At 42.4% G+C, this 15,450-nt stretch overlaps 1 protein-coding gene across 1 annotated transcript in view; it reads left to right on the forward strand.

The window, feature by feature from the left end:
• Window positions 1-15,450, forward strand: part of LOC109934313 (F-actin-uncapping protein LRRC16A-like) — a 403,104-nt gene that overhangs the window by 281,811 nt on the left and 105,843 nt on the right. The window contains exon 22 of the mRNA XM_048608843.1: window positions 15,161-15,254. Coding sequence (XP_048464800.1) covers window positions 15,161-15,254 — 94 coding nt within the window. The remainder of the gene's footprint in view (window positions 1-15,160; window positions 15,255-15,450) is intronic.

Consider the following 15,450-nt stretch of genomic DNA (forward strand, 5'->3'; position numbering starts at 1 on the left):
CCAATTTTCATACCCCACTCCATTTGAAATAAAGGCCAACATTCCATTTGCCCTCCTTATTTACTGCTGAACTTGTATGCCAGCATTTAATGATTTATACATGAGAACTCCAAAATTCCCCTGTGATGTAGCTTTCTGCAATCTTTCTCCATTTTAAAAAATGTTCAGCTCCTCTGTTCTTTCTACCAAAGTGCATAACCTCACATTTTTGCCTATTCACTAAACCTATCCATATCCCTCTGCTGACAAGATTTTCCAGGTCCTGGAAGATCACCTTAAGGTCACAGTAAACCTGACCATATGCCATGTGAAAATGTCAACCAATTTGTAAACAGATGTCAGTGCAAGTAAATGGAATGTGATTTCATCGAAGCTAACTTAGTTGAAAGGCTGCTGGTACTTGTCATTGCTTCTATACCGATCAAATCTTTCTGAATGGCTCTTCTGGACAAACCTAAAGGTTACACTGTTGAAACATTGCTTGTAGAAGGATGCATGTTCACAGCAATCATAGCAGGGCATCAATATCTGTTCGTGTTTGCTTCTGCAGCAACTTTTTCAGCCATTAAAAAGGTTAGTAAATCATTCCAGTCTTGTACAAGATGTTGGTTGTCTCAAATCAACTGACTAGTGCCCAACATTTCATGACACATGTAAAATAGTTTCTAAGAGAAAATTGATCTAAAATATACAAGAAGCTGAAGAATGCCCAGAGAAACACAAAGTACAATATAATTTTCCACAGCAGCATGTGCTAAAGAGCCAACCAAGGAATAATGCCAAAGTTTGTTTCCAAATTTCCATTCATCACACACCAGCATGTCGACCAAGTCCAAGAGGTACTTGCAACATTATAACTTGCTGATTCCTGCCAGATAGTGCGTGTGGTCAATTTGGCCCACTACATGGCTGCCATCAGAGAAGCTACAGTTTTTAGCTCCATCCTTTTACCATAATCATTCCCCAAGAGGAATGATCAACACATGTCATTTGCCAAGATTGACACTGGTTCAACTGCCAGTATCATCCCTTTAGACATCTTAAATGAGATGTATTCGGGAAATTGGCACAATGTGATTGTAGTCCACAAGCGGTAAGTTAGCTGTTTACAATATGTCTGATATCTCTTACATTGGCAGTATTTGTCTTAAATATCAATTTGACTCCTGTGATGTACACCTGAAAACATTGTTGATACATCAGGACTGTCTGTTTTGTGTGCTATCATATCCACGAGATAATGGATATGCCAATTCTAACGTCCGAGATTCCAGACTGAAACATCACATCTGACAAACTTCTACCCAGGCGGGTTTGATTTTCTTGGTAATCTTTGAAGACAATGCAGTACTATACCTGAAAGATGATGCCCAATCCAGCATCAACTTTGCTCTTAAGTGCAGCATTCACAATTGAAATTAGCTCAAATTGTAATTTGAATATGTGGTGTCAAAACAACAACATTTACAAAGTTGAGCATTATATTGGTGTAGTTGCAGTACTTGTATTTCTTCAAAATACGGTATTTTGTGTATATTTAGATCCAAGGCAACTGAACAGTCCACGAATAAGATGTTTGTTCAAGATCCCCGCCAAGAAATGTTTGTTCCCAAGGTCTTAGGTGCGAAGCATTTTTTTTCAGGCTTAATGCCAGGAATCAATATTGGTTCGTGCACCTTTTCCCAGAGTTTTAGGAACTGACTTTTTTTTTTAAGATTACCATTTGCTGGTTTCCATTCTTTTATACTATAAACTTCCATCATCTCTCAAAAACTGAAAGAAAACTAGGCTTAATTTTAAACAGTAAAAATATCAAATTGATATGATGAAAATCAGTTCTTCAGATCAATATACATATCATCACTTGTATCTATCCTACCAAAATAAAGACATTGAAAACATGCCTACACCACTTTTTTTTATATTCTCATGGGACGTGTGCATCACTGGCTCATCATTGTTTATTGCTTATCCCTAGTTCACGTTGAGATGGTGGTGGTGATCTACCTTATTGAATCACTGCAGTCCATACAGGTAGATCTGCAATGCTGTTAAGGAGGGAATTCCAGGATATTGACCCAGTGACAATGAAGAACTGCAGTGTATTTCTAAGTCAAGTTGGCAAGTGGTTTGGATGGAAATTTGCAGGTGGTGGTGCTCCAATGTATATATTACCCTTGTCCTTCTAGATGGAAGTGGTCATGGGTTTGGAAGGTACTGGCTAAGGATCATTGGCGAATTTCTGCAGTGCATCTTGTAGATAGCGCAGACCACTACAACCGAGTGTTAGTGGTGGAGGGAGCGGATGTTTGTGGATGTGATGCCACTTAAATGGGCTGCTTTGTCCTGGATGGTGTCAAGCTTCTTGTGTTAGAGCTGCACTCATCCAGGCAAGTGGGGATTATTCCATCGCAATCCTGACTTGTGACTTGTAGATGGTGGAGAAGGTTTGGTGAGTTCGTTGCCATAGTATTTCTTAGCCTTTGACCTGCTATGTAGCCACTGTATTTATGGTGAGTTTCTGCCCATTGATAACTCCCAAGATGTTGATAGTAAGGGATTCACTGGTGACACCATTGAACAACAAGGGACAGTAGATAGATTTTCTCTCTTCAGGAGATGGTCATTGCCTGGCATGAATGTTACTTGCCACCTGTCAGCCCAAGCCTGGATGTGGTCTAGATCTTGTTTCATTTGGACATGGACTGCTTCAGTGTCTGAAGAGTTGTAAATGATGCTGAACATTTTGCAATCATCAGCAAACATCCCCACTTCTGATCATATGATGGAAGGTCATTGAAGCAGCTGAAGATGATTGGGCCTAGGACACTATCCGAATGAACTCCTGCAGCGATGTCCTGGGGCAGAAATGGCTGACTGCCAACAACCATCTTTCTATGTGCCAAGTATGATTTCAACTAACGGAGAATTTGTCCCCAATTTGCACTGATTCTAGTTTTGCTAGGAGAGATAACTTACAAAGGTGTCAATTTCTTCAGCATTTTATAATATATATTCCACACTTTTTGTAATCAAAGTGGCTCCTCTTTGAGATCTTCTCCACAAAGGTGCACCATACATGAAGATCACCAACATATATCTTTCAATCTCTCAAAAACACTTTATTTTCCAGCAAGTGTATTCTTCAATATTATGATCCCTCCAAGCTTAGCACATTGGAAGTAGATGTATCCCAGAAAGTTTCTCTGTATGTATCTATATGAAGGTAACAAGCCGACTGTGTTTGATTCCACATTACTTACGATGGCATGGGCAAATTACTCCAATGTGGAAAGGGAAACTCTTGCTTTAGTTTCCAGAACACACAGGTTCCATATGTAACTATTTGGCAAGCATTTTGTTGCTCATACAACCACAAACTGTCAGAAATAATCTGTTGAAAACTCTTCAAATGCAACATCACAACTACAGCATCTACTTGTAAATATCCATGGGTGCAGTTTCAAGGTACAATACAAAACATGCTAACAGAGGACTATTCCTGATGTCCTTCCAAATCTAGCTTACTAATCAGTCAATCAATTATGTATATAATGTAATTAACTTTAGCATAGCACCTAGACTGTACATGCAAGTCTGAGATGTCATTTTAGTCTACATGGTTGCTAATAGATTTCCAGATATTTGACAAAATGCAAACAACTGTTTGTGCTATATGCCACTTGAGCTAGCGTACAGAAAATCATGAAACGGATCAGTTAAGATTTTTTGAAAATATACAGTGGTAAGGACTGAGTTTTTTCCCCCATGGGCAGACACTGGAAATAGTGGCAAGGGAGATAAAATGTAGGTTGAGTGTGTTAAAAGGAAATGACCAGAGGTTACCTTAACTGTCAGTGCCAGTTACGATTGGGGCTTTGAGGGCAATGGAGACAATAAGGTCAAGAGGTGGATGTGAGTATAGTTTGTGAGGGAAGAGATTTAGGGAGGAAAGGTGAACACAACTGAGGAGAGAGAAGAGGTGCAGTTTGCAATCAGAGGATGAGAAGTTACACAGCTCAAAGGCTGAGTGAGGAAAGCAGACTTGGCTGAGTCAGAAGTATAAAGTGAATTTATGGTGACAGTATGTTACAAGGCTTTCAAATGAAAGGAGTAAATGGTGGCATAGTGGGTGAAGTTTCCAGAGGAATGGGTAGACAGATCGAGCTTTGATTTAAAATAAAGATGATAAACACCCCGCAACAGTATGATCGGACCAACTTGTGGAAACTAGTCAGGTGAGAAATGTGTCATCACCGTCAGTCATATCTCCATTAAGACCAAAATGTTTGAGATTGTTCACAATAGGCTGAATGAAGACGAGGGTTGTATTGATGAGTAAAAGTACTTTCTGGAGGGAGATGCAGAGGAACCACTAAAAGGTGATTCAGTGGCAGCATTCAGAAAGACTGAGCTGGACACAATGAGATGCATAGAAAGAAGGATGGCAAAATTTGCCTCCACGTCTCAAAAAAAGTGATCATGTCACAGGGTGAGGAGCAAATAGGATGAGAGAGTTCAGATGGTTGCTTGTTAGGAGGCAGCAATGAGTGTCTTGGCTGGCTTTTCTGGAGATGCCAAGGGAAGCTTCAGGATTACTTGAGAGGCAATCACTTCTGGGACAGTGGTATGAGACTGGGAAAACTGGTAAGTACTGAAGAATTGGTGTTTGAGGGAAATTTCATTCATTCATAGATTCATAGCATCCCGACAGTGCGGAAACAGGCCCTTCGGCCAACAAGTCCACACCGATCATCAAAGCATCCCACCCAGACCCATCCCCCATATCTACACATCCCTGAACACTACGGGCAATTTAGCATGGCCATTCCACCTAGCCTGCGCATGTTTGGACTGTGGGAGGAAACCGGAGCACCCAGAGGAAACCCATGCAGACACGGAGCATGTGCAAACTCCACACAGACAGTCGCCCGAGGTTGGAATCGAACCCGGGTCTTGGGCGCTGTGAGGCAGCAGTGCTAACCACTGAGCCACCATGCCGCCCAATTTACCCAAGGGCAGACAAAAGGAAGGCGACATGTTGGCAGGGAAAAGGAAGAGGGGAATTCAATGTAATGAACTCATGTCTGGAGCAGCTTCTGAAAAGCACTTGAGTGAGTACAGGCACAGTAAGGTTACATACTGGATCAAAGTAGCTAAGTTCTGAATTACAAGAGGAGCTAGGAGGTACATGAAAATTCTATAACGTCAGTGGTTTAAAATGTTCATGTTGTAAAATCAGCAATGAATTGATGCTCAGGTTCTGAGACAGGTGAGTGAAATCATAGGCAATGCAATGCACAAAGCAGTGAACTATGCATTTCCAAAAGAAAGCATTGTGTCTCTATTACAATAGCTGCTGGGAGCCAAGTCTTTTAATGTGCCTGTGGATAGTTCCTCAGGAATCACTATAGATAAATCCAGTCATTGAAACAGTAATGTGGGTGTACCTGCACTATGTGGACTTGAACAGTTCAGGAAGACACCACCTTCTTGACCAATTAGGCGTGGACTGCTGACTAGCTTAAATGCTGCTTCAACTAGCAATGTCAGAATCTGAAAGAGAATATGGACAACTTTATGAACCGTCGTATTCTTCAACTGTCACAAAGGTAGATTAAAGTCACTGTTCAAAACACCAGTTGAGTTTTGAACTGGAGTAGCCTGGGGCTGAAGAATGTTGAATTCACACTCTAATGCCAAGTCCATACAAGAAGAATAAGGATCTGTTGAAATTGATTGAAGGTGTTAATTAGCTCGAAGTCTATGTCACTATTGCTACTGTCTATTACGGTTACATACTAGTTGAGGCAATTAAATTTCAGACCTCTGCCACCCTCTTTAAACAGACCACTTTCAACCAACAAGTCCCACTAATCATAGCTGAGTGACACTGCTACAGGTAGATGTTACAGTGACCATGTTGCCCATGGATACTTGTAAAACTGCATGATTGCTATCATTTTCCCCTTTTACTAACTGTCTCCATAATGTGATTTATTAGGTTAATTAATTCAAGATAGTTTACTTAAAAACTCAACCTTTTTTAAAATAGTGACAAAGAAAGGCATTTTCCCTCAGATTAATGCATCTTCTAAAACCAAAATAAAAATGAAAGCTTACAATAGCTGTGTGACCAGTAGTCTCCTTTTCTCTTTTGGGAACAAAGCGCAACAAAATTTGACAACAAGAAGTGAAATTGTGCAGACAAGTGATGTACACAGATATAGATTATAGATACACGATAGCATCTAGCTTGTACCTTGACCCTAGATGAATGCTCTGATATCTGCAAGGCCCATGAGTATTGCCTGTGACTAATGTAGCAATTACTTAATTTTGTATTACTCTTACCACCAAACCCGTTTATTCAGCCTTTCCCTCGTGCTCTTTCGCCAATCCATCAATGTGACGCTCTCAAAGAAAGTATTCGGTGAAATATTGAGTCATGTAATATTCTACCAATTGTATGCCAATTTTCTAAAGCCCTGTTCATAACTTCCAGCAGCTGATGCAGGAGACATGGAAATGTCAGTTAAACTGCCAACCATGCCAATTTTGCCAATGCTGTTGCCTTGTAAATGTGAAACTGTTGGTGCCAGTAACATTAGTCCCAACTATCGCAGTTCCTTCAGTGTTGCTTGTTCATAATCTTGAAGCTCCATTCCTTCCTCATGGCATTGCACCAACATCAAATGGATCACATTGGTTCAAGAAGGCAGCTTGCTATCACGTTCTCAAGAGGAACCAGGATTGGATGATAACCACATCCATGAATGAATAAAAGGAATCAGCATGAAATGGCGGCTACTTGATGGCTATCATTTTTTTTAATGTAATCAAATCATATATGAATATACAAAAAGTATATTGAATAAAGTGTTTAAAATTAATAGTTTTTATTTAAATGAAATTGAAACTGCAGCCCAGTCCATCAAATTGTAACCTAGTCAGTAAAATCCTTGAACAGATTATCAGGGAAAGTATGACACGACAAGAAAAATCTCATTTGTGCCCTGAAAAATTTGAAGGCAACTTTACATAGGCACAAGCTATAGAGATATTGAATTAAAGTCAGATCTTAACTAAATTGAGTATAAATAAAATTGACACCGCTATATCATTCACTTTTCTGTTTGAACCGTCTCATCACATGATACTTGTATACTGCACAGATCTGATGAAGCAAGTGAATTAGCATTGAACATAGCATCAGTGTTTAAAGTGTTGGAACACGGGGTCTTAGACAACAAGGTGCAGGGCTGGATGAACACAGCAGGCCAAGCAGCATCATAGGAGCAGAGAGGCTGACGTTTCGGGCCTAGACCCTTCATCAGAAAAGGGGGAGGGGAAGGGGGTTTTGAAATAAATAGGGAGAGAGTGGGAGGCGGATAGAAGAGGGATAGAGGAGAGGATAGGTGGAGAGGAAACAAACAGGTCGAAGAGGCGGGGATGGGGCCAGGAAAGGTGAGTGTAGGTAGGGAGTTAGGAAGGGGATAGGTCAGTCCAGGGAGGACGGACAGGTCAAGGGGGCGGGATGAGGTTGGTCGGTAGGAGATGGAGGTGCGGCTTGAGGTGGGAGGAGGGGATAGGTGGGAGGAAGAACAGGTTAGGGAGGCAGGGACGAGCTGGACTGGTTTTGGGATGCGGTGGGGGGAGGGGAGATTTTGAAACTTGTGAAATCCACATTGATACCATTGGGCTGCAGGGTTCCCAAGCGGAATATGAGTTGCTGTTCCTGCAACCTTCGGGTGGCATCGTTGTGGCACTGCAGGAGGCCCAGGATGGACATGTCGTCTGAGGAATGGGAGGGGGAGTTGAAATGGTTCGCGACTGGGAGGTGCAGTTGTTTATTGCGAACCGAACGTAGGGGTTCTGCAAAGCGGTCCCCGAGTCTCCGCTTGGTTTCCCCGATGTAGAGGAAGCCACACCGGGTACAGCGGATGCAGTATACCACATTGGCAGATGTGCAGGTGAACATCTGCTTGATGTGGAAAGTCTTCTTGGGGCCTGGGATGGGGGTGAGGGAGGAGGTATGGGGGCAGGTGTAGCACTTCCTGCGGTTGCAGGGAAAAGTGCCGGGTGTGGTGGAGCTGGAGGGGAGTGTGGAGCGGACAAGGGAGTCACGGAGAGAGTTGTCCCTCCGGAAAGCAGATAAAGGTGGGGAGGGAAAGATGTCTTTGGTGGTGGGGTCGGATTGCAGATGGCGGAAGTGTCGACTCTCTCCGTGACTCCCTTGTCCGCTCCACACTCCCCTCCAGCTCCACCACACCCGGCACTTTTCCCTGCAACCGCAGGAAGTGCTACACCTGCCCCCATACCTCCTCCCTCACCCCCATCCCAGGCCCCAAGAAGACTTTCCACATCAAGCAGATGTTCACCTGCACATCTGCCAATGTGGTATACTGCATCCGCTGTACCCGGTGTGGCTTCCTCTACATCGGGGAAACCAAGCGGAGACTCGGGGACCGCTTTGCAGAACACTTACGCTCGGTTCGCAACAAACAACTGCACCTCCCAGTCGCGAACCATTTCAACTCCCCCTCCCATTCCTCAGACGACATGTCCATCCTGGGCCTCCTGCAGTGCCACAACGATGCCACCCGAAGGTTGCAGGAACAGCAACTCATATTCCGCTTGGGAACCCTGCAGCCCAATGGTATCAATGTGGATTTCACAAGTTTCAAAATCTCCCCTCCCCCTACCGCATCCCAAAACCAGTCCAGCTCGTCCCTGCCTCCCTAACCTGTTCTTCCTCCCACCTATCCCCTCCTCCCACCTCAAGCCGCACCTCCATCTCCTACCGACCAACCTCATCCCGCCCCCTTGACCTGTCCGTCCTCCCTGGACTGACCTATCCCCTTCCTAACTCCCTACCTACACTCACCTTTCCTGGCCCCATCCCCGCCTCTTCGACCTGTTTGTTTCCTCTCCACCTATCCTCTCCTCTATCCCTCTTCTATCCGCCTCCCACTCTCTCCCTATTTATTTCAAAACCCCCTTCCCCTCCCCCTTTTCTGATGAAGGGTCTAGGCCCGAAACGTCAGCCTCTCTGCTCCTATGATGCTGCTTGGCCTGCTGTGTTCATCCAGCCCTGCACCTTGTTGTCTCGGATTCTCCAGCATCTGCAGTTCCTACTATCTCTGATTCGGGGTCTTGTTGTGCAGTAGTAGTGTGCCTACCTCTGGACCAGAATTCCCACCCTAATGGCACTGTGGGTCACTTACAGCACGTGGACCTCATTGGTTCAAGAAGGCAGCTCAATACCACCTTCTCAAGGGCTTTTAGGGACAGGTGATAAATGGTGGCCAACCAGTGTTGCCCACATCCCACGAGAGAATTTTTTTAAAAATCCGAGTTCAAGTCCACCTACCCCAGAGTCATCATATAATGCATCCAAAAAGGTGAATTAAAATAACTATAAAGTATTGGGGTTCAATTTCCCACCAATGTTCTCTGAAGCTGAACCTTATCAATGGAAAAATAGGGTAGATATATGACTTGGGTTACTTCATTACCAAAGAAAAACGAAGATTATAAGTTTGGCATCATTTCTTTTCTGCAGTTTTCTCTGAGCTAGATACTTGGGAATCAGATACTGTGGAATGTTTCAAAGATATAGTATCACATATGGACAAAGTTTAGAAGAAAGCTGATATGATAAATGTATATGAGGCATGATGACCGTTTCATAAATTTGGAAAGCTGAACAGTTATTCCGTAGAAAAATATCTAATGGAATTAATCGGACTATATTCAAGATTGCAGATACTCTTGGAGATTCACAACTGAGTGTTTGCCATTAAATTTTTGGATGTGCTAAGGTTGAACATGGATAGACAGCTAGCACTAACTGAAGTTAGATTTTCAACAAGAAACCCATTTTGGGAAAACATGGTGTAGAGCTGGATGAACACAGCAGGCCAAGCAACATCAGAGGAGCAGGAAAGCTGACGTTTCGGGAAGAAGGGTCTAGACCCTTTGAAACATCAGCTTTCCTGCTCCTCTGATGCTGCTTGGCCTGCTGTGTTCATCCAGCTCCACACCTTGTATCTCAAATTCTCCAGCATCAGCAGTCCCCATTATCTCTGAATCCATTTTGGGAAAAGGTGTCTTCAAGACTCAAATCCTCAAATGTTTAATTTTCCGTATGTTTGTTCAGAGATCTTTTGCATGTCATCGGAAGTTTTATCTAAAGGGTGGGATTTAATAATATAGTAAAAATTAAACCATTAATTGGGGCTAATTGATTAGCTGTAGCTATAAATGGGGAACAGATGGGAATGTGTTTGAAAGACTCTAGGATGGAGCAGAGGAGCTCTTGTGGTGCAGTGGTAGTGTCCCTATGTTTAAGTCCCACCTGTTTCAGAGATGTGTCATAACAGTTTTGAACAGTTGTTTAAAATATCAAAGACTAAGCAGTAAATAAGTTCTTTCCAGAAAGGGCTTTCTTTGTTTCTGCTTTCCTGACTGTCTTGGAACCTTTAGTAAATACAGATGAATTGAAGAGTTTCTTGTATTTAAAGGAAAATTGAATTGTCTACTTTCACTTAACTGTGGGCAGTCAAAATATTTGACAACCTGCCATTTCCTGATAGCTGAATCAAACTTTCAGATTTGTACAACATGCATTATATTGAATTCCTGAAAGAGCTTGAACGATAATCTTGAAAACATGCTGATTAATTGGTTTATTTAACTTTCACACATTCACTGGAATTGAGTGTCCTTGAAATTGTGTATTGTAGCAAGTGAGCATCCAGCAGAACTTCAGTTGAGAAAAAGTTAGCCCAGGAGTCCTCAAAATTAACTCTGCATCTCATGCTACTACATGACATTGGGTTAAAAATGGGCAAATAGACTTCCTGCTGATTACCACTTAGCTGCCACCACCAGTTGATGAATCACTCCCCCATGCTGTACACACTTGGAAGAATCTTTGAGGTTAGCAAGGGGAAAGGGCATTCTGAAAGCACTCCATTGTGTTGTGTGATGCTACCACCTTGCAAAGTGAAATAGATTTAGGAAAGATCTGACAATTCAAGATAGGTATCAATGAGGTACTGTAGGCCATCAGCATCAGAAGATTTTATTTAACTACATTTTGTAATAGCATGGCTTGGCATGTTCCTCCCTCTATCATAATCAGCAGACTAGTATATCAATGCTGGAGAGTACAGGAGCAGCATCGAGCATATCCTTTTTTTAAAAAAAAAAATGGTTTTATTATGATGAAGCGGTGGATCAAAGCTCTGTTTCTGCCACAGTCAATTATGAATGATACTGGACAATAAAACAATCCATGAGAGGGGATAGCTGCATAGCAGTTCCATCCTCAACAATAGCGGGGCCCAGCATATAAATACAGAAGGAAAAAGCTGAAGCATTTTCAGCCAGAGATACCAACTTCATGATCCTTTTTGCACTCCTACCGAGTTTCCACAACAATAGCCTTTGAACCCTTTGATTCACTCCATAGGTAAAGGCACTGGATATTGTGGACTGTGACAAAATGCTAATTGTGGTATTGAAGCCTTCTGCTGCAGAACTAGCCATCCTCAGCTAAGGTATCCTAGTACAACTACAACATAGGCACCTGCCTAACTAATCCACTAATGCACCTAATTACTTATACATCAGCGTGCTCTGATTCATCAGCAATGTAATGGAAAGTGTTATTAACAACATTTCAAGCAATACTTACTCACCTATGCTCAGTTTGATTTCTAGAATGGCCACTCAGCTAAAGATCTTAAAAAAAGCCTTGGTCCAGCAACAGAGTAAAACATACTTGACCTCATCCTCTCCTCTCTAATCTACCTGCTGCAGACTCAGCTGTCCAGTAACAGTGATCCATTGTACAGTCTTTGTGGCGAAAATGTCTCGTGTAGAACTATCACCATGGTAAATGGGATAGATGCCGAACACATCTAGCAAATCAAGACTCGTCATCCATGAGGCACTGTGAACCAGCAGCAGCAGAATTATATTCAACAACACTCTGCAACCTCATTGTACGGCTACCTCCCACTCTACCACTGCAATCAAGCCAGGGGATCAACTGTGTGCCAGTGAAGAGTGCAGGAGGGCATGCCAGGAGCAGCACCAGGCATATCTAAAAATGATGCAACAAAAACAGAAGTTGCTGGAAATGCTCAGCAGGTTTGGCAGCGTCTGTGAAGAAAAATTTGAGTTAACATTTCGGGTCCAGTTTGGGGTGACAAGTAGCATTTGTACTAAAGAAATGTTGCCATTCCCCAACGAGAGAATCTAACCATCACCCCATGACATTCAATGGCATTGCCATTACTGAATACCCTACTAACAACATCCTGGCATCATGGTTCCCTCTAAGCTGCACTTTGATGTTTCACGTACTCCAAATGGCATGCTGATGCAATGACTTCTGGTTTGAGAAGCTGCTGTTGTGCACGAGCCTTGGCGGTCCATGAAGTAAAAAAGTAATTAGTTGTTTGGAAATTACCATTGAACTGGACTAACCATATAAATTTTGTGGCTACAGGAGTCATTGGAAGCTAAGACTCTTGCAATGAATATCTTACCCGCTGTCTCCAAAGGTCTGCCCGCCATCTGCAAGACACAAGTCAGGAGTATGATGGAATACTCCTCATTTGCATGGAGTGCAGTTTCAACAACACACCAAGTTTGACACTGTTGAGAACAAAACAGCCCACTTGATTCGTTGATATGGTGTCAATCTTCTCTCTGTCCAATACTAATACTCAGTAGTAGCAGTTTAGACCATCATCAGTATGCAGTGCAGAAATTCTCTAAGGCTCCTTAGACAGCAATTTCCTAACCCACATCTACTGCCACCTGGAAGAACAAGGGCAGTAGGTAGATAGAATAGCACCACTTGCAAGTTCCCCTCTAAACCACTCATCATCCTGATTTGGAAATAACATTCCTTCAGTGTTGCTGGATCAGAGTCCTGGAACCTCCTCTCTAACAGTATTTTGGGTCTAATTACACCAAATAGATTAAAGCAATTTAAGAAATCATGTCACCACCATCTTCTCAAGGGCAAATAGGTAGGAAATATGAGGAAAAGTGCTGTCTGGCCAGCGAAGACAATATCCCATTGAATTTTTTGAAGAGGTAACCAGGTGTGTAGATGAGGGCAGTGCATTCGACAGTCAACTTGGACTTCAGCAAGGCTTTTCATAACATTCCACATAGGAGACTGATAATGAAGGTAACAGCCCGTGGGATTCAAGGGAATTGGCATATTGGATTCTCAATTGGCTGAGTGGCAGAAAGCAGAGGGTGATGTTTGAGGAGTGTTTTTGTGACTACATGTCTGTGTCCAGTGAGATTTTGCAGGGGGTCAGTGTTGGACCCTTGGTGTTTGTGGAATTTAAATGAGTTAGACTTGAATACAGGAGGGTTGATCAGTAAGTTTGTGGATAGTGCAAAAATTGTTGGGGTGGTAAATTTGTGAGGAGGATATAGACGAGCTGGTCAGATGGGCTGATCAGTGGCAAATAGAATTTAATGTGGATAAGTGTGGCATGATGCACTTGGGTAGGGCAAACAAGGCAAAGGAATACTTACGTAAGATTTGATTTTCTGGTCAGCATGCAAAACAATACTTTTCACTGTATCTTGGTGCAGGCAACAATAAATCAATACATGATAAATGATAGGGCCCTGGGAAGCACTGAAGATCAGAGGGACCTTGGTGTGTATGTCCACTGGTCCTGTAAGGTAGCAGGATAGGTAGATAATGCAGTTGTGAAGTCATATGGGATACTTGCGCAGAGAGGTTATGCTGAAACTATGTTTTTAAAAAAAAAAGTTAGGCCACAACTAGAGTATTGTGTGCGGTTCTGGAATCCACATTATAGGAGGGATGTGATAGCACTGAAGAGGATGCAGAGGAGTTTTACAGGATTGTTGCCTGGGGATGGAGAATTTTGGTTATGAAGTGAGATTAGATAGACTGGGGTGGTTTTCCTTGGAGCAGAGGAGCCGAGGAGTGATATAATTGATGTATATAAAATTGAGAGGCATAGGCAGGAAGAAACATTTCCCCTTGCTGGAGGGGGTCAAAGACCAAGGACACAGATTTAAGGTAAGGAGGAGAGATTTAGAGCGCACGCGAGGGAAAATGTTTTCACCCAGAGGGTGATGGGGATCTGGATCTCATAGCCTGTGAGGGAGGTAGAGGCCTAACATTTAACAAGTTTTTAGGTGTGCACTTGTGATGCCAAAGCATACAGGCAATGGACTAACTGCTGGAAAATGGGAATCCGACGTTGGTTTTTGACCAGCACAGACCCAATAGGCTAAAGGGTCTTTTACTGTGCTGTAGATCTTGTAAGATGCTAGCTACAGATAGTGATGATAGGAGTTTCAATTTATTTCCATACATGGCTGACCAGGAACCACCACCTACTCTTACTGCCTGTCTTTCTTACTACTGTAAGTCCTTACTATATGTTGGAGGGACTTGCAAATTGATCCTTAACCTGCTTGGCCAACAAGTCCTGGATTGGAATTTGAATGAACCATTTCTGACATAGACAAAGATGCTGTCCACTGCACCACAAGATCATCTCCTAAAACAGTTACAATTAACAAATTACCTTTTGTCGCTATTATGTAGGCAAATGCTACAGCTAATTTTCTTACGGACTCATAAGCTATAATTGGATGACTAGATAAACTAAAAGCAAAACACTGCACATACTGGACATCTGATAATAACTACGAAGTGCTGGAGAAACTCAGCAGGTTGGGAAGAAACTGGAGAGAGAAAGAGTTAAATGCTTCAAGACCATAAGGATTGTTCTTCAGAATACTGACTAAATAAATTGATTGTGAGTTGAGGATTAAATTTTGGCCAGGGCATAAGTGAGAACTCTCCTGAAATTTGATGGGATCATTTACATCCTCTTAGATCAGCCAACAGATCAACTTTTATGTAAAACCTCTTAGCCTAAAGAATGCAAATCAAACAATGCAGTGTTCCCTCTCTGACAAAGATAAGTGTGCTACCAATTAGGAGAGGCTTGCTACTTGACTCTGAATGTACTCATATGAATTTAACCACATTCATCATTCAGATAAGTAATGAGTACATGACATACCCGTGTATAGATTGATTGATTTTTAACTCTGTGCTTCTCATTCACAGGAATTATACGCTAAGGTTTATGCCTGTTCCCGTCAATGATGCGTCACAGGCATTGAAGGCCAACCCAGAAAAAACTGAGGAAGCACTGCAAAAGGTAGATCATCTGTCCCATCATTTCCATTGTGTATTTCACATTACTTAGCCTGAATCAGCATGTAATATGGTAATCTTTGTAAGCCAAAATGCTGTTTTGTGAATCACAAAATTACCCATAAAAGACATTGAAAATAATGCAGCAAAAACAGCAATTTGCAAAGATTCCTTAAGTGAAGATATCTTTCATGTAGTAT

The sequence above is a fragment of the Rhincodon typus genome, chromosome 2 (assembly GCF_021869965.1).
Source record: "Rhincodon typus isolate 14 chromosome 2, sRhiTyp1.1, whole genome shotgun sequence".
Taxonomy (NCBI): domain Eukaryota; kingdom Metazoa; phylum Chordata; class Chondrichthyes; order Orectolobiformes; family Rhincodontidae; genus Rhincodon; species Rhincodon typus.